This window comes from Monodelphis domestica, chromosome 7, assembly GCF_027887165.1.
Source record: "Monodelphis domestica isolate mMonDom1 chromosome 7, mMonDom1.pri, whole genome shotgun sequence".
Classification (NCBI taxonomy): Eukaryota; Metazoa; Chordata; class Mammalia; order Didelphimorphia; family Didelphidae; genus Monodelphis; species Monodelphis domestica.
Window position 1 is genome coordinate 101,650,446 of NC_077233.1, and position 24,202 is coordinate 101,674,647.

A 24,202-nucleotide genomic window follows, 5' to 3' on the forward strand; every position below is an offset into this window, starting at 1 on the left:
TAAACACAACCTTACTGGCAAGTGAAACAAGTACAATTGTTTGGTAATTGTACTGCAATAGTACAAGTGTAAGGTGATGATGGTTTGCCCATGGATGCTAGGTGAGTGAAAGGAAGGGGACATAAAGGAAAAGAGACTGCAAAGGGAGAAATGCCAAGACTTGTCAACTTACTGGATATGTGGGGTGTGGATGAGTGAGGAGTCAAAGATGACACTAAGATTGTAAGCCTGGGTAGGAGGATAATAGACAGTAATAGGGAAGTTGGAAAGACAGGATAGTTTCTGGGGAAAATGATAGGTTCTATTTCGGACCTATTGAATTTGAGATGTCTATGTGATAGATATACCACTTGAAACATTCAAGAAACATTTGGTGGTATGAGACTGGAGGTCAGAAAGGAGATTATGACTGGATACACAGATTTGGGAAATATCTACCAAAATAATAATTAAACCCATGGGAGCTTATGAGATCATTATATGAAAAAGTAGTGAGAGGGAAGAGGGGTCAGGACAGAGTCTTGGGGAACATCTCCAGTTAGTGGGCATAAACTGGATAAAGAAGCAGAGGAAGCTGAGGTAGTAAAGGCTAGGAGAAATCAGGGTCATGAAAACATAAAGAATATTTAGGAGAAAAGGATCAGTGTCAAAAGTTATAGAGAGGTCAAGACGATGGAGAATTCATTAGATTTAGCAATTAAATGAACATAGATATTTGGGGAAATCAGTTTCAGATTAATGATGAGTCTGGAAGCCAAATTACAGAGGGTATATAGAATATTTAAATGGAGAGAAGTAGAAGCTATAGACATATATATACTTTTCTAAAGGAGTTTAGCTGAGAAACAAAGGAAGACATAGGATAGTTGTTAGCCATGATGGTCTAATAAAGAAATGGTTTTCTAAGGATATGGGAAAAAACCACAAGAAGGAAGCAACCAGTAGAGAAGTGATCAGGATTCTCCTTTACAGGAGACCTTTAGACAGGCTTAGGGACTACTTCTGTGGGATGATGAGAAGCAAACCCCGGTTCAGATACAATTTGAAATAATAATTTCTAAATACTCTTGAAGCTCTGAAAATCCAGGATTCTAGGAGGTAGTAACTTTGTCTCTTTCTCATTGCCCCTACAGAAGGAACTGTAAAAAAATAGATCTAATAAATAACTAAATCTAGTCATCACAACCAATAACTAGGATAGTGTTGTTAAAATTATGTTTGCTATATGTTGTGAGTATATGATTATAATGTTATTATTTAATGTCTATTGTTCTATCTTTGAATAAATTCAAATGAAAGTTATAAAATAGAAGAAATTCAACAATTAGGAATTTTTTGTTTGTTTGTTTTTTTTAATGGGAGCCAAAAGAACAAATTCGATTGGTCTAAAAAATAAACCTCTTTTGAGCATAGGCAGATTTTTGGTTTTTGGTTCAGGTTTATAACTAGCCTGGGAACCTTTAGTGTGGAAACTCCCTTGTGTGACAGAGGCTGGCACTAAAGAAAAAGTGCCAGGCTGAAAAGTGTGTGAAATTGATCACCTCAACAGGGGAGGGGCCGCAAGGGATTGGAATCTGGAGGAGGAGAAGACTGACTGGTAGAGGAGTTGGGATCTCAGTCTTGAGAAGCCAAAGAGAGAAGGTGGAAAAAGACTTTCTCCTGAGGGTTACCCACCTTTCTTGCTGGTGACTGGAAATGTTTCCCCCCAACACTTCCCAATTGAAATGTTTCCCCCCAACACTTCCCAATTGAAAAGACTACTGAGGAGGAAACCTGAGAAAGACATTTTAAATCTGTCCGACTTTACTTCAGCTCCTGTTGCCCTGAGTCTGAACTGTGGCCAAGGGGCCAAACCCAGGGTAAATCAACCTGATGAAATTTCAGGGGGCTCAGGCTGCCAAAGCCTGAGTTCCCCCCAAACTCAGGGAGAGAGGAAAAGGGTTTTAGATAGGACCCCTTTCCCCTACTTTCCTCTCCCATTCTTTCCTTGATAGTTTTTCCTTTGTATTATCCTGATTGAGTTGACATTAGTTATCTTTTCCCCAAGCTTTGAATCAAGTATGAGTGAACAAATCAAGGAGAGACCCTTTGGTCTCGAGTAATGGAGGGGGAACAAGAGGGAAAACAGCAAATCTGGGAGAGCAGCCATAACTAAGGAGGCAAGGCAGCAGAGGGAAAATCTTCAAACCCCCTCTTCTGTCTCTGAGCCAAGCCTAAACATCAGCTATCTCCCCTGAACCCTGCTTTGAGAAGGGAGGTTCTCCATTCTTTCCCCCTTTCTATACTGAAAGACTGAACCCCATGGTTATAATTAAACAACTCCTCAAATACAAATACATAGATGCAGATTGGCAATCTGTCTATAATTTATTCAATTTTGGAAGCTGTGGCTTGCACCCATGGCTTATTGATTTCAAGGCCCCTATGCCATTCTGCCTGTCATGAAGAGATTGCTTTAAAACTAAAAAGTAATCCAGCAGCTCTCAATTTGTACCCAGATGGTGGCAGCAGCTAACCATGTCTTGAAGACCACTAACTGTCCAACTCTATTGAATATATTTTAATGGCTCATACAAATACCCCAAATACATGGCCATACATACCTGCTCAATATACTATATGAAGCTTTTGCTTCAAGCATAGAAAAATCAATTGACATTCTTAAAAAAGCATTTTCTCCCCCAAAAGAAATTTGACAACCCTATTATATTACTAGTAAAAGGGAACAACATCTAGCAGAAAAGATATTACACTGTGAAAGATATGAAATACACAAACTGGTCACTGAAAAAATCCAAATTGTCATCGTTATATGCACATTAATTGAGCTGTTCTTCGACAATGAAATAGCATACATACCATTCATAAAAGGCAGGAAATTCTTTTATTTGGAGAAGAAATTTTTTTTAATTATAGGTCTCAAGGGTAGGGAACTCCTCCTTGAAATGGGCCTCGGCCAGGTCTGATGCTCAGTAAGGGCACTAATGTGTGCACGTGTGTGCATATGTTTCTGTGTGTGAGTATAAGCGCATCTATTGTAATTAATGGCAATTTGTATTTTCTGTTCCTCATTTTAACAATTAGATGAACTGAATGTCAATATTCAAAACCCCACTAAATCAAAGGTCTTTTTTGTAGTCATCTTGGATTGATTTTTATTTTCCTGTGGGTGTACAGTCCTCATTACAGCATATGCCTTATCTTCCCTATTTAAATATTAGGCTCCATGAAGGCATTAGAACAAAAAGCTAATGTGATCTTAGGTTTCACATAAAGGCACAATATGCAGATTGCTAATTGTGAAACACATTGATACTCTGCTCTGTTTGGACACCGACTGGAGTGCTGCGTTCCAGTATGAGTACTATATTTTAGGGCAGACAATTTATACTCTGGGTAGCATCCAGGGGGGAGTATTTAGGGTGACAAAGAAACTTGTGATCCTATCAGGTGTGGGTCCCTGGAAGAACTGGAGATTCTAATGAATAATGCGCAATTCACCTGCAAAAATGGCAGAAGAGATATCCTAGGAAAGAGAGATTCGACTTTTGGGGCTCTGGTGCAGAAGGTAGAAATGGGAACAATACACAAAGGTTACAGAAGCAAATGTAATGTAAGAAACAACTTCCTACCAATAGAGCTGTTAAAAAGTAGATTTGACTTGCCTTGCGAGGTGGTAGGTTTTCTTTCTGTTAGAATTTTGGGACAAAGACAGAAGGATCACTCATGAGGTATAGGGCAGAAAGGGTTTTGGTCAGTTGTAAATTGGACTACAATAGATGGGATCTGAGGTTCCTTCCAGCTCTGAGGTTTTGTGATTTGTGATTTATCTTTGTATTCCCCTCAATGCCAACCACAAGTGCCTTGCCCGTAGTGGTGAGTGCATAACTGGAGAGATACATATGGAATTTTGCTTTCAACTCTTCCCTAATCTCTTACAGAGGTGGGAAACATCCAAACACACCATGGGAGAAAGGACATGCAGTTCATCACAGGACTAGAGCTGTGATCATCATGCTTGGCAGGCAAGTGATTCCCAATTCTGGTGGTCCAGGCTAGATAGAAGCAAAAGATATTTAAGATTGGAGAGTTTAAATAGGTTATGCCTTAGGACCTGCTGTGTGAGGGTGGGGAGAAAGAGACCGACATCCTTAGAACTTCAAAGTGGGCTCCCCACTTTTTAGAGTAAAAACACCGAAGAAAAACAACTGCTTGAATACATGGGTCGAGGGGATATGGTTGGGGATGTAGACTCTAAATGAACATCCTAGTGCAAACACCAGCAACATGGAAATAGGTTCTGATCAAGGACACAAGTAATACCCAGTGAAATTGTGCCTTGGCTGCGGGAAGAGTGAGTAGAGGGGAGGGGGGGAAATAATGTGATTATTGTAACCAAGGAATAATGTTCTAAATTGACTAAACTTATTCAAATGGAAAATAAAAATAAAAATAAATATTTTGATTTGAAAAAAAAAGTGGGGAGCTTTTAGACCCCTGGGCAAGGTCCTCCAAACTCCCACAGGTACAACCTATTCCGTCTCCTTTCTGAGTATTCTTTCTTTGTACAGATATTTTACCAGGATCTTATAGGATCCAACCTCCCATACAAAGTCTTTAAGAAGCAGCCTAGGGGGCAGCCAGGTGGCTCAGTGGATTGAGTCAGGCCTGGAGCCTTGAGGGCTTAAGTTCAAATCTGGACTCAGGGGGCAGCTGGGTGGCTCAGTGCATTGAGAGCCAGGCCTACAGACGGGAGGTCTTAGGTTCAAATCTGGCCTCAGACACTTCCCAGCTGTGTGACCCTGGGCAAGTCACTTAACCTCCATTGCCTAGCCCTTATCACAGTACACAGTATTGATTCTAAGATGGAAGGTAAGAGTTTAAACCCCCCCCCCCCAAAAAGAGGCAACCTATTATTTCACTGAAAGTTTTCTCAGAGGCATACCGATGTTAACCTCATTTATTCCCTCCTTTTCACAGAAAATGTGTGTGTTAAAGTCAAAATATACAGAATCCATAAGACATCTGTGGTTAAGATACAGAGGAATCTCCTATCCAAATGGTATCCAGCAGGTTAGGAGTTTTAAGGCACTTCACCACTAAGCCCTTCAGTCTTCTCCACAAACACTTCTCTACCCCATGTTAAACAAACCAAAAAGAAAGTAGGCGAACCCAAACTACATGGCGAACATGCCATCCCCAGGTCGCGGCTCTGGCCAAGGCGGTTCTCGGCATTCTATAAGAGTTTGGGCTTATAGGTATTTCGGAGGCTGGAGAACATCCCAATGTGCCTCACGAGGTTGGGTTCTACCACGTAGGCCCTCTCGTTCTTTTTCCGCAGGAAGGAGTAGAGCGCCATGTCCTTGGCAAAGCCCCAGAGGCACGACACCTCGCTGAGGTAGCTCACTGTCCGCTGAGCGGAGGAGGCCGGGAACAGCATGGCGGGCGTACAGCACTCGGTGGTGGGCACCACGTTCGAGAGCGCAGGAGTTACCCGCCGCAGCTCCAGCAGGTAGTGCCGGCCCACCAGCTCCGCCAGCCCCATGCTGTACAGGGAGAAGAAGAGCACGACGCGGAGGCTTGGGCCAGGGAGGCCGACGACCTTGACGTAGGCCCAGCCGAGCAGGGGCCCCAGCAGCATCCCCACCCCGAACCACTCCAGAATCCGCATGGGCTCGGGGTTGAAGTAGTGCTGGAGCCTCTCGGGGTGGTAGAGCTTCAGGTAGAGGGCGTTTCGGAGCCGCGGCTTTCGCCTTTCCAGGACGTGCCGGAGGACGCTAAAGATCTCCTCTTCGGGAACGGCATCATCCTCCACCATCAGGATGTACTCTGGGTGGTAGTTCTGCAGGGACTTCTCTAGGCAATACACGTAGTCCTGCTTCTCCTTCTCAAACGTGTTCACAGCTTTGTTCTCGCTGACGTTTGCCCTCGGGCTGCCCGGGAAGCGGCTGGTGACGGGGATGAAGTCGGCCAGCATCTTGGCGTCGGCGTGCCTCGAGCTCCAGTCGTCCACGTTGCACAGGAAGAGCTGGAAGCGCTGGCACGGCGGGCCGCACCGCTGCAGGAGGCGATGGAACTGCGCTACAACTTGTAAGACGTAGTGGAACTCGGGCTGGCGGTACACCGTAATGACGGTGATCAAGAGCCAAGGCCAGGAGACTTTGCCCTGGGGCTGGGAGACTTTGCCCTGGGGCTGGGTGCCGTTGAGCGCCCGCAGCTTCTTAAAGTATCGAAGGGCGGCTTCTCCCTCCTTTAGGCTCTGCGCCAGGAAATCCTCGCTCATCTGGTTCAGGTGCCAGCGGCGCGCGTAGAAGTAGGAGTGGAGGAGGTGGTGGCAGGTCAGAGGGGCCAGAACGCCGAATGTCACGATGATCAAGAATACAAAATGGCAAGCAGGACTGGAAAGCAGCCGCAGCTTACAGAAGAGCATGATGGTGGAAGAAGGCGCCCTTCTGCGTCTGTCACGTGAAGCATCCGATCATAACAAAGAAGTCATTCTCAACATCCTCCCCAATAACACCTAAAGAAGAAAAAGGGAGAGAGGGGCGGGAAAAGGTCAGAAAATAACAGCCCTTCAAGAAAAGCGTGGACGGAACTCGGGACCTACTCTTAAAACAAGGAAGGGAATTTAGGCGCAAATGTGAAGTTGGGTGAGGACCACTCTTTGGTATAGTACTCTTCAGTAGGGTGGAAGGCTATCCCTGAAGTGAGCTGATGATTAAATAGGGAGTAAGTTACTAGAGAAGAATTCAACTTTGCCAAACAGCAAAGTGGGGAGGAGATTGGGGGGAGGGAAGCCAGGCTGACTTCGGTAGAAAAAATGTGAATTCAGATAAAAAATTTTAAAAAGCTCTGATGCTATGTGTTAGAATTTTAACAAAAATGGAAAATAAGACCATAAGCACTAACATAGTATTTCTTTAATGAACATCGGTATCTGCTAAAATTTTACAGAATAGAAAAAAAATCTCTTATTCAGATTGTAGTAGTCATTGGCCCCCTTGCGCTGAGGAAATTGTGGAAGAGCTTTCACTCAGGTCAGTCTGATTTCTCACTTAAGGGGGAGGGGGTCACCCCCATTCAGTCCCAAGTTTTTAATCCCTATAGGGAGAGTCCTATGTGTTCTGGGGAGGGGCAGGGACCATGCTTCCTTCTGAGAGGAAGTTTGGTTTTTCTTAGCCTTTTTCTTCTACTTACTGTATTTGAGATGGGGATGAAGATTTGGATCAATGATTTAGGTCCTTGTTAATTAAGTACTAAGTGTGTAGCTCATAAGATACGCTTTGCAAAATGCTCTTTATTGGCTGAATCTGAAAACTCTGTCTATAGTTTCAATGATTGTTTCTTTCCCATATGGCCCTGGGGAAGCAAGGGAAGGGACAATGGACCCCCAGACTGTGAATTTTAAAAGTCTCCATCTTGGTCTAGCACCCAAAAATTGTGCACACCCACACTACACGGGCATGTGCTAGTTAATGACAAATCAGAAATAACTAACTGCCCACCTGGGCTGTCCTAAGCCAAGCTAGAGCCAACCATTGGCATTTGTGAGACACAGGAAGTGAGGTAGGGAACAGCCTCTGGAATTCGCTCACTTCCTGTGGAGAGAGCGAGAGGGGAGTTGGTGTTAGGAGCTTGGACAGGGAGGACGCCTGCAGACAGCTTTCCTTCAGATCACTCACGTGAGTTAAGGACTGATTCTTTCCACCTTGGCCCTTTGGGCCTAAAACTCCCTCTGCCTTGGTCAGAGGTTGAGTAGCCCCTTTCCCTTTTCTCTTCTCTCCTTCTCTCCCTCTCCTTTCCCTAAACCTCCATAAACTTCATTCTGACTTGAGTGTTTCATTTTAGGAATTTCATAAGTAAATTCCTTGGCGCCCATTGTTCAATATTACATAAATCCTGTAGCCACATTTTTAACCATTACAGTGCCCATAACCTCTCCCAGAAGCCTAAAATTTCTACTATTACAGTTGGCGTAACCACTTCGGGAAAAAGAACTATATCAGTCTTCTGATCTCCTTACTAATCACCTGGGAGAAGTCCCACCCCGGCTACCCCCTCTGGCTCTTGGCCCTGCTTTAGTGCTTCGAAGGTTTCTAGAACCTCAATAAATTTCCTGAATTTTCTTGCCCTTTCACCACACTTATTACTCACTCCGTCAGTCCTTTTACCAAATACCTTGGCTTGAAGACACAGCTGCCAGAACAGGTGAGTATAAAACACCTTTTCTCTCTTCCCTTTTCTCCTTAAGTTAAATTGGGGTCAACAGGATTTTTTTTCCTTCTCCCCTTTGTCTCTCATTTCCGTCTCCTTGTACTTTAAGGAGGTGGCTCAGTAGATTGAGAGGCAGGCCAGGCTTACCTAATCAACTGATTAGCAACGAGGAACCTCAGGAGAAGGAGCTCTTAGGAGCTCCTAGCCCGCAAAAAGCAAAAAACAAACAAACAAAAAAAAACCAGCTGAATACAGCTAGGGAGCTAACTTAAAACCCATTTTTTTTCTGTTTCCTGGCCTTTCTAGTCTTAAAAATTTAAGTGGGCTTTGCTCAAGGAAGATAGCACATGGTCCTAGCGGTTTTAGCCTGAGGGCTAAAGAAGATTGCTGGGACCCTCCCATATACACACTTTGTAAAAGAAGGAGGTTTAGCTCTACCTTTTGTTTACGGTCTATTCACTCCTAATCAGCCCATTCATAGCTTCTACCTTCCTGCATGAGGGTTTTTGTAACCCCTCCCAGAAGCTTGATAAGGAGAATTTACAACACAATAGGCCCTTAGCCTGTATAGGGTTGTAGACTAGGGAGCCACCTACTGTAAAAAAAAAAAAGTTACAGGCAACCTAGCAATTGACTCAAAGAAGAAAAAAATGTGGCTACAACCAATGTCTGCTTTACTTCGAAATTGGCTTATAAGTTCAATGACCAAGTACATTGGATTTTTAGTAGGTGTTCCTCTAGGATGGTATTTTTCAGACAATATAAACCTCTTCGTGACCCTTACATTCATCTTCCTTGGGATTGTAATTGTTGTACTTACAATAATATACCTAACCTCTAAGAGAGAACACTCCCTTGTTCCTTCTATTACTAAACAAATTAAGGAATTACACACTTTTTTATGGATAAACGAATCACGGAGCAACATACTGTCACCGAGCAACGAATTATGGAATTACACACTTTTATTGGGGAGCAAATTAGGGAACAGAATATTTTTACTCAAAGAGTTAGGGAACAGAATATTATAACTGATCAGAGAATTACAGAACTGCACACATTTATTGATCAGCAACATAAAGAATTGAATACTATCACTGATCAAAGAATTCGGGACCAAAATGCTTGTATTGAACAAATTAAAAAAGAAATTACTCTTATTTATCAACAATTGGTGGAACGGAATGAAGTTAGGGAGAAAACATGGGGAGAGATAAAAACTTCCCTGGCTGAAATTAGGGAGGGACAATGGGGAGAGGTAAAAACTTCCCTGGATGAAATTAGGGAGGAAAAATGGAGAGAGATAAGAACCTTCCTGCAAAACATTGATAGGGAGTTAAAAACATCCTACAATAGGAGTGATTTAACTCTCCATCCCCCATCATTATCAGATTCCCTGACCAACCCTGCCCAAAACAATTTGGCTCAAATAGAAGCCCCTTCATACCAACCAGCTCCTCCCCATCCTGACCACCCAGCCCCTCCCCCTGCCATTCTTGCCCCTCCCACCCTGGTTCCTCCTTCCATTCATGCCTCTTACCCTGCCTCCTCAGCCCCGGATCCTTCCCCTGCCCTTCCCCCCACCCATGCTCATGCTCCAGCCCCACCCCCTGTTCCTGTCCCAGCCCTTCCCCCTGTCCTCCCCTCCACTAATGCTCTAATCTCCAACCCCCATGTTCCAACAGCCAATAATCCTAACATTGAAAATGGAGCAAGTAGCCTAGAAACTGTAACACCAGATAGTTTAGACAGAAGTTTATTTCCATTGAGGGAAGTACCCACCTTTAATAAAGAAGGGAACTTGGTGTCTGTAAGACACTATACACCTTTTAAACCTGATGATTTAGAAAAATTCAAGCACAATGTTCAATCATTTGAGGCAGAACCAATGTTGGTTATAGAAAAATTAGAAAATATATTCAGAAACTTTGACCCTTCTTGGTTGGATGTGGAGAATTTGTTAGATACATTTCTGACAAAGAGAGAGAAAAATAATGCCATCTCTCTAGCTAATAAGAAAAGTGGTAGAGGAGCTCATCACTGGCCAACTGTAGATCCACACTGGAACCCTAATATTATACAGGATCACACAAAACTAGTCCTGGCCAGAGAAGCATTATTAAAAGCCATGAGAGACTGCTCTGATAGCCCTGATGCATGGGAAAAATTTGAACAATCCCGACAGGAAATTGATGAGACGCCCTCCCACTTTATGGACAGACTTATTGACGTAGGAAGTACATATATGGACCTTGATTTGTCCAGAGAAAAAGACATTAAACATATACGCAGACAATTCGTTAGGAATTGTTGTTCAGCAGTAAAAGACTACTTTGAAACCAACTGTCCCAACTGGGAGTCTATGGACCTTGACGAACTGAGGAAAGTAGCAACATATGCCTATAAAAATCGTACAAAAAAACCTGAGACACACAATACATCAGTGGCAGACTTAAAAAAAGAAATTGAAATTTTAAAGGAACAATTGAAAAATATGGGAGAGACCATGGCCCCTTTGCAGGAATCCACAGATAGATCATTAACAAACCCCTTAATATGCCTCTTCTGTGGGAAGAGAGGCCATGCAATGATAGTCTGTAGGAGCAGTCTACGGGAAACAAGAAATAATAATACCTTTTAGGAATAATAAATATAGGAACCACAATGCCAATCAAAATGACAGTGCTCAAAATACAGAAAATGATACTACCCCAAAAAATGCCCAACAACAATATATAAGAAATGGAGCTCGACCACGCTACACTCAGGGTGAACAACCCCAACAGCGTGGAGGGTCCCAAAAAACTGCCCAAGCATCTTTATGAAGGTGTGAAAGGGGGGGTGAGGGCCTTGGAATCAAAGAATGAGACCTTTGATTTTCCAGACCTTGATATTTTAATGCCAATAATCCCTATATATTCCCCCCTGAACAGTAAGGAACCTCATGTCACTTTAAAGGTAGGAAATTCATACTATGACTGTCTTTTAGACACTGGAGCATCTAGGTCAGTTCTAGTAAGCAAACCAGATGAGAAATGTGATTCTATTGGCTCTTTAAATGTAGTAGGTGTTTCAGGAAAACCATTAAAGGTCCCAAAAACTTTCTCCTCGCATGGTACGTGTGGGACCCCTAACTGTTGAGCACTCTTTTCTTTTAATGCCTGGATCTCCCACAAATTTGCTGGGGAGAGATTTACTATGCAAATTACAAGCCACAATAATGTGCGCCCCAGATGGCTCCCTTTCTTTAGAAGTGCCCGAGGAAACCTTAAATTTACTCCCTGTATTTCTCTCAGAGAGCCAGGAGGCAAAGGAGCCTCCCACCTTTGAAATACCTACAGATATACCAGAGTCTCTTTGGGCCACATCTTCTACTGATGTAGGCTTACTTAAATCAGCTACTCCCGTGCAAATAAAAACTAAATCCAGCCCACCTCCTTGCATTCCTCAGTATCCTCTTTCCAAGGAGGCAATGGAGGGCATTACCCCAATAATAAATTCTTTAATTGACCAAGGAATAATTTTCCCTTGTAAATCTGAATACAACATGCCCATCCTCCCCGTTAAAAAACCAAAAAGGGGACCCAATGGCAAATACCTCTATAGATTCGTACAGGATTTGAGGGCTGTGAACAATCACGTTATAAAGAGACACTCCATAGTTCCCAATATCAATACTATTATCTCTTCTATTCCTAGCACAGCTACATACTTTACAGTAGTAGACTTGTGCTCAGCCTTCTTCTCTATACCCATACATGAGAACTCGAGGCATATTTTTGCTTTCACCTGGAATGGCATACAATATTCCTGGAGTCGTCTGCCCCAGGGTTATGTAGAAAGTCCGACCTTATTTGCACAAATTTTGGGACAAGATACAGATAATATAAAATTTAAAAACAGCAAATTAATAAAATATGTAGATGACCTACTCTTGGCTTCCGTGGATGCAGAAGCATGTCAGGAAGATAGTAAACACCTTCTTTTGGAATTGCACAAAAGAGGTCATAAGATCTCGAAGGATAAAGTTCAGTGGTGTCTCCCCAAAGTAGAATATTTGGGGTTCATTCTGACAGCTGGTGCCTGCTCTATTTCTCCCAAGCAGATTGAGAATATTCAAAAATTGAGTGCTCCTACCACTAAAAAACAGTTAAGAGCAATTCTGGGAGCAACAGGGTTTTGCAGACAATGGATTCCTTGCTATGGGGAAATTACTAAACCTCTTATAGCACTAACAAGGGATGCAGTCCCTGAACTCCTCAAATTAGAGCCTGAACACATGTCAGCTCTATCAGAGCTAAAAAAGGCTATCCTATCTGCTCCTGCTCTAGGCATCCCAAATTACAACAAGCCATTTACTTTGTATGTACATGAGCGAAGAGGAGTAGCCTCAGGCGTTTTAACTCAGACTCTGGGGCCTTCTCAGCGTCCAGTTGCTTATTATTCAGCCCAGCTGGACCCAATAGCTTCAGGAGCACTACCATGCCTTAGAGGAGTGGCTGCTATTGCTTTACTAGTGACAAAAACCGTTGATCTAGTATTAGGATGCCCATTGACAATTATGTGTCCACATGAGGTAGAAGCATTATTGCTAAGACAGAGAACACAGGCATTTTCTGATCAGCGAATTACAAGGTATGAAATAACCTTGCTAAATAATGAAAATATTACTTTGAAACGCTGTTCAACGCTTAATCCTGCCACCTTGCTTCCAGACTTACCAACTTCAGGAGAACCTTTACACAGTTGTGAAACACTAGTGTCCATGGCAGAAAAGCCTCGAGATGATCTCTTGGACACTCCCTTAAAGAACTCAGACCTGATCTTATTTACTGATGGTTCTTCTTTCATGAGGGATGGCATATGCTATAGTGGAGCTGCCGTAGTCTCAGAATTTGCCACTGAGTGGTCAGCCTCATTGCCTTCTAACATTAGCGCTCAAGGAGCAGAACTCATAGCTTTGAAACATGCCTGTATAATTGCCAAGGATAAAAAGGCAACAATTTATACGGATTCTAGATATGCTTTTGGCATTTGTCACTCAGTCGGGATGCTATGGCTCCAGAGAGGATTTTTAACCTCAGCTGGAAAATCCATAGCTAATGCTGAAATTATTAATGAAGTCCTTTCTGCTCTTCAGCTGCCTGAAGCCCTAGCTGTAGTTCATTGCTCAGCCCATACAGGTGGCACCGACCCTGTCTCTAGGGGAAATGACCGAGCAGATGCTGCTGCAAAGCTAGCAGCCATAGAAGGGCCTGAATTACTTCTAACATTAACAACTACTGATGACTCAAATTTATCACTTTCCTATGATGAGAAGGAAGTGGAAAAATGGAAACAGAAATTCAAAGCAAAACAGATCAATGGAGTCTGGGTGTCATCTGAAGGAAAACCCCTGCTCCCTAGAAGTTTCTATCATCAAATTTGTCAATCTGTTCATAATAATGGCCACTTTGGTACCCAGGGCATCGTGGACTTTGAAAACACAGATTGGTATGTAAAAGGAACGAGCTCATTGTTAAGTCACCTGCAGGGACCCAAGGTAACTCGGAGTCCCAGTGCGGAAGGATCCTTGATTTGCTGAAGGAGTACAACTGCTGGGCACAAACATGAATCCCAAAGCTAAGAACTCATCTGTAGACAAAGTCCAATGGTAACTGATTGCAAATCAAGGTTTCTCAAACTTTTTGACCTTGGAGGAACTCTTTAATATTCTTAAAAATTACTGAGGATCGCAAAGAGCTTTTGTTTATATTTACCATAATAGAAATTAAAACATCTTAGAACTAATGTGAAGTTTTGACCTTGGCAGGCCCCCTGAAAGAATCTCTGGGACATGGAGGGTCCCTGGACTTCACTTTTGAGAACCTCTGCTCTAAACTGCTGTAAATAACAAACAGAAATGGACTGTGCTGGTCAAGGAAATTTGTAGCAGACTGACTTCATTTTTGAAATGCAACGATAAAATAGCTATGTGATAGACCGTTAATTCAGTGAGAATAGAGAATGCATCTTATTTTATTTCCACATCTACCCCAACATCCTTCATAGTGGTAACAAGTACAAATACAATTCTGTGTTGGCCATGAGGCACAAAAGGTTGCTTCCCACTAGGAGGCTCTTAAAAAAAAGTTAAGGCAAAAGGATCTGAATTGGGTTTTAAAGGAAGGATTCAATCTCATTAGATGGAGATGAGGGTGGGGTGTTCCATTTGTATGAAGACATATGTGTAAGCATAATAGAATTTAATACAATGTCACTAAAGTCATTGAACATACCAACTTTATAAAAATCAACTGAAAATGTTATATTACATTTATTTCTGTTCTTTCTTACAGTTTTTTCTCCATTCATATTTAGAGGTACCTTTGGGTTTACTTCAGGATAGCCTCTCCAGAGTGGCAGAGAAATTTATTTTTTTAAATAAAACAAACATTTACTGTAATTTCTACACTCTTGGTGTGTCTTAAAAACCTTTCTCTTCCCTTTTAGAATTAATTTTGTAGTATTGGTTCCAAGGGAAAAGAATGGTAAGGGCTAGACAACTGGAGTTAAGTGGCTGACTTGCCTGGAATCCCATAGCTAGTAAGTATCCGAGAACAGATTTGAACTCAGAACCTCCCATCTCTAGGCCTGGCTCTCAACCTACTGAGTCTCCTAGCAGCCACCTCCTGCACTCTTATGATTATAGCTGAACTGTATTACTACTTCTAGCTACTCCCCAATCTCATCCTATATTCTTTTATTTCCAAAGAGGCTATTCTCTAGGTCTGGAATAGATTCTCTCCAGGTTCTATCTTTTAAAACCCCTCGTTCGGGGGTATTTGGGTATTTGAGAGCCAGGCCCAGAGTCCTGGCATTCAAATCTGGCCTCAGACACTTCTTAGCTGTGTGACCCTGGGCAAGTCACTTAACCCCCATTGTCCGCTCTTTTGCCTTGGAACCAATACAAAGTATTGACTCCAAGACGGAATGTAAGGGTTAAAAAAGAAAACCAAAAACCGACCCCTTCCTTTGTTTTGTAGAAATGTATCCTATACATAGGCATAGGCGGACACGGACACACACACACACACACACACACACACACACACACACACACACACCCCACCCCCATCTCCATCTGTTGAAATCTAATCCTTTCTTCAAAAAAGTCAGCTAAGAGCCTTTTGCATTTTTCAAGCCTTTGAGCTGAAACCAACCCTTCCTGCCTCACACCCAACAAAACATGTTTTTTGGCCTCTTATATAATAATTCTAGTCAAACAGGAATTAATCTGTTTGTGTCGGGTATAAACTTACAGTATCACCAGATTTTAAATTCCATGAAATCAGCCAACAAGTCTATTGGTGAAGGGTTTTAGCAAACACCAGGAATTTGCCAACCACCAGGAACTAAGAATGCAAAAAGATGGCCCGAATCGGAAAGAGCTTCCTATTCCAACAAGGGAGAAAACATGCCAACCAGCTCTCCTGGTCAAGTTAAACAGAAGGTGATTTTGGAGGAAGGAGCTGAGAAGGGCCTCTTGCAGAAGGGGAGAGCTAAGAGGAAGCCGGGAAGAAGGCAGGAGGGGAAGACACGGAGCATCACGGCTGCTTAGGAGCATCATGTGTGCAATGAACGGTGAGTATGCCACTGCTTCTGGATCATAGCATAGATGGAAGGGACTTAAGTGGAAGAGACTGGAAAGAGAGTAAGGAGTTAGACTGCAAAAGGCACTGAATGCCAAACAGAGCATCTTATATCCCATCCTGGAGGGACTAAAATTTACTGAGAAGCAAATGAAGGGCATCTTGTTTAGTTGTGTCTGACTCTTCGGGACCATCAAATGCCAATGCGGTCAATGGCTTTTTCTTGGCAAAGACCCTGGGGTGGTTTGCCACTCTTCTCCCAAGGATTAAGGTTAAGTGACTTGAAATGAGATCTCTCTGACTCCCAGCCCAGGCCTCTAATCCACTGAGCCACCTAGCTGTGCCTCCAAGGCAAACAGGTCCAGTGACTTGCTCAGCCATCACACAGCTAGTAATTGTCTAAGACTGGATTTGAATTTGGGTCTTCTGGACTCCAGGCCCAGTGCTCTATCCACTGACCCGTCTGGATGAAGGACATCTACCATCAGAAAAACAGGGCCTGCCTGAGTATCTTACCTTCTATCCTGCCACTGCTCCTGTGCCCAGGAACCTGGACCAACCATTCTCTAGACCTGAGGCTTGAGTTCCAGACACCCTCCCACAAGGGAGGATGGAAAGTCACTGACTCAATCTCAACAAAATCCTTGCATGAATTGCTGATGGGAGAGGAAATTGAGTATTGTGATTTATTAATAAGTAAGTGCAGCCAATGAGGCTCTTCTTCCATTTGGTTGTATCTGTACTCATGAGGCATCTTTTTCAGTGATGACAGTTACAAAAACTCAGTATTGACCAAAACTAACTTGGGGCTAGATTATTGAATCTGGGCATCCCAAAGTGTTCAACCAAGATTTTCAAAAATAATGAAGCACATTCACTTACATTGATCTCACTCACACACAAAAGAAATGTTTTTAGTGGAAGCAAAAAGGTATTTTTGTACTAGTAATTTTTAAAAGTATTTTGTCTTCATCTCATCCTTTAAAATGGCACTTTATAATATGTATAATATATTAGCCAGCAGCATATATTTAATTTATAAATTTGGGGTGCTCAAAAAAATTTTTATAAGGCTATTCTATGATAAAATAAAGTTTGGAGATTGTTCTTTTACAAGCCAGACCTTCAAGCACTTAAAAGCAAATATGAGGTTTTCCTGAAGTCTCATTACTTTCATTTTTTCACACCAAGGATTGAAAGACAATAAGGTTAAGTACCTGCATATACATTACACAGTGAGTTGGTAGAACTAGACCCATTTTCCAGACTCCTGGCCTCCAGACTTTATCCCCCAAAATATGATAATATACACATTCTATAGATCATTAAAATTTCCGATTACCACTCTCTGGTGCATTAGGCCAAAAAGCAATCAACATGAGTCTGAAAGATAAAAGCCTAACTATGCTCTCCTAGCAAAGACTGATCTGCTAAGGAATCAACCAACTTCTCAGTCTCTACTCCTTCTAGGGGGAGCATCACAGCCCTCTAGAGCAGGGGTTCCCAAACTAAGGCCTGCGGACCACATGCGGCCCCCTGAGGTCATTTATCCAGCCCCTACTGCACTTCCGGAAGGGGCACCTCTTTCATTGGTGGTCAGTGAGAGGAGCACAGGATGACCATAGTTCCTATTGAAATACCGGTCAGTTTGTTGATTTAAATTTACTTGTTCTTTATTTTAAATATTGTACTTGTTCCCATTTTGTTTTTTTTTTTTACTTTAAAATAAGATATGTGCAGTGTGCATAGGGATTTGTTCATAGTTTTTTTTATAGTCTGGTCCTCCAATGGTTCGAGGGACAGCGAACTGACCCCCTGTGTAAAAAAGTTTGGGGACTCCTGCTCTAGAACAGCATTGTCAAACTCAAACAGAAAAAGATCCTTGTCAGCCCTGTACTGCCTTAGAAAACCACAAATGACTATTTCCTGTGTAGTTTAACATTTCCTAATTACATTTTAATCTGGTTCACTTGAGGCCAATGGGCTTTTGAATTGTGACTCCTCTGATGGCAGAATTAAGAACAAATGGATGGAGAATTACAAAGAGAAAAATCTAGAATTACCAAAAGGATGACTTTCTATCAAATGTTAATAACCTGTGATTTTACTGGTGTAGGAAAATTTCCCTATCCATGTGGAACAGAAATTGTTCTCCAGTTTCCCTTTCACAAAGTGGCCTAAGTTTAGATGACTTGTCCAAGGTCACCCAACCAGAAGGTGTTGGAGATGAGACTTAAATTTAGGCCTTACAGACTTTGAGGCTGGCTCTCTATCCACTGCAGGGGAACTCACTAACAATTAAGCTAGCTAAAATTGAAAAGGGTTCCCTTGGGAGGTCATGGGCTCCTCCTCACTGCAGTTCATCAATTAAAGGGCACAATTAAGGGCTACTCAGGCATGCTCTGAAATATGTGTGTGTATATAAATATAGGAGCTTCTTGCTCATGTGTATGCACAGATGTATGTGTGTGTGATAATACTTGTAAAGCTCTTAGCACATATAGCTAAGAATTTTACAAGTATTATCACATTTGATCCTTGCAACAACCTCAGAGGTGGCTATTATCATTATTCCCACTTTGCATTTGAGGAAATTGGGGCAATCAGAGGTTAAGTGACATGCCCGAGGTTGCAAGGCCATATTTGAACCCAGGTCTTCCTGATTCTAGGCCCAGCCCTTTATCCATTGCATCACCACTGCCTCAGCTAGATGGCCTGTAACGTCCATTCTAACTCTGCGTCTGGGATCTTACCTCTCTAAGTGGTCTCCTTCCTCAAGTCTCTCCCCATAGCTGCAAAAGTATTCCTTACATCCAGATCTGACCGAATCACTCTTCTACTCAACAAACTACAGTGGCTCCCTGTTGGCTTTAAAATAAAATAGAAACTCCTCACTTTAGCTTTTAAAGTTGAACAATCTGGCTGCCATTCATTCAGCAGGATGCTAAAAATAGAACACCAGGAATAGCGCTGGATTGAATTAACTTGTAGTTAAGGTCCCTGTCCTAACTCATGAGAACACATGTAGTTCACTAGAACTCTCTCAGAAAACTGAGATTTATAGTTCTCTAGATAACTAGTTGCTTGGCTTTAACAACTCATTAGGGAAGCAAAACAAACAAACAATCCCCAAACCACCTTCTTTTGAATATTAAAGTGATCAGTAAAACTAACTGTGCAGAATAAATGAGGACACAAGTTCAATGCAGACCTATTGCAGCTAGAGAATCTAGAACTATAGGAGTTATTCTCTAACACTAAAAAAATCACAGTGGATCTGGATCAGAATATCTAGACTCTAATCCTGGCTCTGGGCATTTAGTATCTGGCAGTAAAACCACAATGCCAGGTCCAGCCTTCCTTAGGGTCTTTCAATATAAGGATTAATAGATAAAAATGCCCAGAAAAAAAGCTTAGAAGTTTAAAGCCCTGAGCAAATTTAAGCTTAAATTCTTAACAAAGGTAAGTCTTACCTTAACAAAAAGGAAACAGTGCAATTCCACCAAAGAAACTCACTGGCTTTGTAGTAAAGTATAGAAAAGTCAAGACTCAATATGGGCACAAAAGCCCTCTTGGGCTGAAAGGAGAGAAAGTAGGAAGAAAAAAAGAAGGTACTGGGGCTTCCTGGCACTCACAATTCATGCCCTAGGGGCAGTCTAACTCACCCTGGGATGGGAGGTGGGAGATGGGGATCCACATACTGGCATGAGACATTGCACCCCCACATTATATAAGTATTTTAGGCCAAACTGTAAGCAGGAAAATTCCTTTGCTCCCTTACATCCTTGTGACTACTAACCCAAACCATCTGATAACTCCAGAAGACCCCAAAAGGATTACCCTCCTTGGATCGTCCTTTAGATTTGAGATGGACAGATTCACTTTGGGGCTACACCTTGATACCATTGGGTTGTATCTCAGACATCCATCTGTATCCTAAACTTTGAGGGTCACCCTCTATCTGAGTCGTCTTCACTGTTGTAAAGGGGATAAAGACCCCAGACTTGATGTCCTCCAGGAGGCCGCTTTCCGTCTATACTGTCCTCTCAAACCAAATTCAACATGAATTCCAATAAATTTCTCTTTTTATTTCTAAACTTAGTTATGGAGTCTTGCATTCTTGCAAAGAGTACCCTTCCCAAACCCAGGGGGTTCACCCCAAGCCCCCCACAACAACACGAGGGGAGTTGGAGAGTGGCAGGGCCCAAGGCCCATGTGAGGGAGTATTATCTGGAAAATGTCAGGCTTAACTTTATTAGTCCCATGCATTCACATAAGTGGCTAGAGTCTGCCAAGTCAACATTAGGTATTAAATCAGAAATATTAACGGATAAGTGAGCAAGTTCCAGCTTGAGAAATCAAATACAGCCCAAGTGTTTGCTAATTTTCAATTTTACCCAATATAGAGCTTCTGGTTCTTCATTCTGTAAAATTCCAGTATCCAACCTATGTAACCAAAACCTATGTAATATAGCTTTAAACAGCTACTCCCTGGTTCTCACTGGTTTTTGTATAAAGTTCTGAGAGCAATAGCTCTGAGGATAAAAGCTCTTGGGTAATGAACCTGGTTCTCCATATCTGCATTATTGCCTTAAGAAGTAAGCCTGTCATTTGTGTCACATGGTTCCAAGATCAGGAGGGGAGGAAGTTGGTGGTGAATTTCTACACACTGGAACACCTGGAAATCCCGCTGTCACTGGACAAGGGGGCAAAATCACTCAGAGCTGCCTTTATTATCAGAAAGATTTGGCAGTTAAACTATGAAGCTCCCTAGGGTGGCTAAACCTATCCCGACCCACCGCCGCCCCTTTCTTGTGCTATAAAGTGCAGGATTTGTGCCAGATCATCCGGCCTTTGGGCGGGGGCAGGAAGCCTTCCCGTCTCTCAAAGGCAAAATGGACAAAATGAACCGTAGGTAACCAAGAAAGAGACCGCTTCCAATTTGCCTACTGGGCCCCCTCCTCCAGCTCTTCAGAAGCTGCAGACTCCTAGACTTAGAAGTTTCCAAGTCGCAGCTAGAATGCACGAAAGCCTTTATCCAAACCCTATCCATTCTAGAGCTTCCCTTCGGTTCATTAGTATGAATTTAGCCCGTCCCTAGCTTGTGGGCATAGAGTCGCTCACATGTTATCTCCCCCATTAGACTGTGAACATCTTTGGAACAGGGACTCTTCCCTTCTCCAGCAGCAATTAGCACAGCAGACGGTTAATAAATGTTTATTGGTTGACCAATCACAAAGGAGTGCTGCAAGTGCACGCAGCCCGGGTTCGGTGCAGGGACAACGGTTGGTGCAGGCTTGCATGGAGCGGCTCTGAAAGGGTCCCCATCAGAGAAAACTAGCCAACTTGCGTCGGAAGAAGAGACCTTTTTAAGCCCACTGCTCAGAGCACAAAGTTCAACGGCCACCTCCGCCTCCTTTCCTGGACCTAAAGACCGCCAAAGCACGCTGCTACCATTAACTCGGTCCCACCACCAAACACTGTCGCTTACCCCCGCTGCGGGGTGGGAGCCTCACTGTTCGCCCCCACCCCGAACAGCCCCAATCTTTCTGCCTCAGGCAGGAGGCGGGGGTGGCGGCGTCTGGGGTTGGGATGGAATATTTCTTCCTCCTTTCCCCTCCCCTACCTGGAGCCGCATCTCTTCCCCCAGGTTTAGAGATCAAGGTCGGAATTCCATAGCGGGAGGGGCCCTGATCCGGGGATAAAAGAGAAAGTTGGGGTTCAGCTTGAGGGCTTAAGGAAGGAGAAGAGGGGACCCAGGGGATGCAGGATTCTTACCCTGGCAAGGAAGACCAGAAATGGGACACGCCCTGCTTCGGGGATGCTCCCGGTCTCCAGAGGCGGCTCGGTCCCAGCCCTGGGGTCGTGTCACCAATGCAGGCGGTGCCTCTCATCCACACCCCAGGCCGGGCCGGCCCAGCTAGCTAGTCAGCCGGCCTGACATTGTACTGGAAAAGGAAAAAAGCAAAGTCGAGGGAGGGGCAAACAGCTACAAAACCGGGTCACGTGAGCCAAGCTAGCTCGCTGGTTGTTCTAGGTGTGGACCAGATTTTTTTTTTAAATTTCATCAAGTATAACCCAACTCTGTGTAAAAAAATAAATTAATTTTGTGTTCCAAATTCTCTCCCTCCTTCAGACCATCCCTTGAGAAAGCAATTTTATATCGAGTATACATGAAGTCAAGCAAAACACATTTCCATATTAACCATGCTCTGAAAGAAAACAAAAAGAAAGGAAGCTTAAAAAAAGCATGCTTCAATCTGCATTCAGAGTTCATGTTTTCTCTATAGGTGGCTCCTCCGGCCCACTTTACGGGTGAGGCACTGAGGCAAACAAGGTGAAGTGACTTGCCAGTGTCTGAGGCCACATATGAACTGGGGATGATGAATCTGGCAGTTTATCCTCTTGGCCACCTAGTTGCCCCATCTCCTCCTGGGCCCTTTGGAAATGTCTTGATCAGAGGAAGTAAATCTTTCACAACTGATCATCCTTACACTATTGCTGTTACTGTGTACAGTGTTCTCCAGGTTCTGCTCACATCATTTGGAATGAATTCATACAAAAGTCTTCCCAGGCTTTTTTGAAACCACCCTGCTCGACATTTCTCATCTAGCCCAAGAGTATTCCATCCCAACAATAACTTGCTCAGCCATTTCCCAATGGATGGGCATCCCCCTGATTTCCAATAGGGTTTTGGCCAATCTCTGGCCTGTGGAATTAAGAGGGCACAAAAAAGAAGAATTTAATTTAGGCCTTAATTGACTAGTGAGAAACTTCCTATTTTAGCCTGAGGGTTCAGGGCCATCCAAAAGGACATAAAGAAAAGTAGGTGGGCAGGCTGCTCAGGGTAAGTGGCTAAACCAAAGAAGTACTTAATCTTAACCTTATTTGTATTCTAGACTGCTTTGATCTAGGTGAACCTCTTCTTAGGATAATATTTTTTAATTGCCTGAAATTAAATACAAAGGATTACAGAGGAAACTAATTATGCTGAAATGGCTATCAAAATACTATTAAAACTCTAATTCATGGAGCCTCTGAAATCTATCTGCTAACCTCCTAGAAGTTCTTGAACTCCAGATTAAGAATTTATAGGCCAGTGAGGGAGAACTTTTTGGAGACCAAGGGCTCCCTCACATTGAGTATATTCACCCTGCCCTGCCTTGCCCCACACAGAGGGAGAAAGGGCTCCCATTGGGCTGCTGGGCAGAAGTGCAGGGGATGTGAAAAAAAAATGTCCTCAGACCTGGTGGAGATAGGGAAGGGAGCAGTTCTGCCTTTCCAGTGAGGAACTCTGGGGAGGGGAAGAAGAGGAAGGGTGGTCAAGTGCCCACAGAGAGTTCTGCATGACATCTTTGGCACCCGTGCCATAGATTCACCATCACTACTATAGGCTAAAGAATCACTATCACACAATATGGTAGCAACTGAATTTATTCACTTAAAAATTATTATGATGTGAACATATAAATATATTCATATTAATTATTCAGAACATGATTTGAGCAAAAAATGTCAGTCTTCATAACATATATATGCAAATCTGGTATTATTGACTACAGTTTAAATTGCTTACATAAAAAAGAGAAACATTTGGAGTTTGTTCATTCTCCAAACTCTGGAAGAAAAGTGCAGATTTATTTATTGTTTGTTTTTAAATCCATACCTTCCTGTTGAGGGCACTATATGTTGAGTGCCAGGGTTCTGACACTGAGAAGAGGAGAGAGAAATAAAGAAATATACAAAGCAAGAGTCAGATGGAGGATGCATGATCTCCATGATCTCCATTTATTATGACAAAGAAACAAATATTTAGAATGTGAGAGTTCTGTTGGGCAATAGATCCATACATCTATCTATATATTTGTATATAAATATGTATATATATATATATACACACACATACATATACATACATACATATAAATATGTATATATACACACATTAGTGGACACTTGCCTGCAAGATGACATAAAAGTTCTTTGGGGGGAGGGAAGTCTAACTCTTTCCCAGGAAAAGAACATAAACATCTCTTAGAGGATTATGAAAATACTTCACAATGAACCTTGGACATTTCCCCATATAAAACACTTGCAACAGCTTGCCATGATAGCTCAGCTTGGCTGAAAGCACCAGTGCCTCTGCGTGAGAGATTTGGACCTTGCCAGAAATATTAGGCAAAGTTATAAGCACAGCTGCTTTCTTCAGTGGGCCTAATTTGTCCTATATACCTCCATACCTTCTATCTTAGGATCAATACTTTGTTTTGATTCCAAGGCAGAGGAACAGTTAGGGCTAAGTAATGGGGGTTAAGTGACTTGCCCGGATCACACAACTAGGAAGTGTCTGAGGCCAT

At 42.8% G+C, this 24,202-nt stretch overlaps 1 protein-coding gene across 3 annotated transcripts; it reads right to left on the reverse strand.

Moving 5' to 3' along the window:
- Window positions 1–4,928: 4,928 nt before the first annotated feature.
- PGAP4 (post-GPI attachment to proteins GalNAc transferase 4) lies at window positions 4,929–21,833 on the reverse strand. 3 transcript variants are annotated; one of them, XM_007499648.3, is made up of 3 exons: window positions 21,624–21,817; window positions 21,472–21,535; window positions 4,929–6,520 (listed from the first exon to the last, which is right to left on the reverse strand). In XM_007499648.3, the coding sequence occupies exon 3, from the start codon at window positions 6,428–6,430 to the stop codon at window positions 5,237–5,239; it is 1,194 nt and encodes a 397-aa protein (XP_007499710.2). In that variant the 5' UTR covers window positions 6,431–6,520; window positions 21,472–21,535; window positions 21,624–21,817; the 3' UTR covers window positions 4,929–5,236. The 3 variants fall into 3 exon arrangements, with proteins under 3 accessions (XP_007499710.2, XP_007499709.2, XP_001374697.2); XM_007499647.3 differs by lacking the exon at window positions 21,472–21,535 and having other exon boundaries at window positions 21,624–21,833; XM_001374660.4 differs by lacking the exons at window positions 21,472–21,535; window positions 21,624–21,817 and adding an exon at window positions 18,599–18,903.
- Window positions 21,834–24,202: the final 2,369 nt, after the last annotated feature.

Bases quoted from the DNA above. Each gene is read 5' to 3' on its own strand.
- PGAP4 (XM_007499647.3), bottom strand. From the start codon at position 6,430: ATGCTCTTCTGTAAGCTGCGGCTGCTTTCCAGTCCTGCTTGCCATTTT.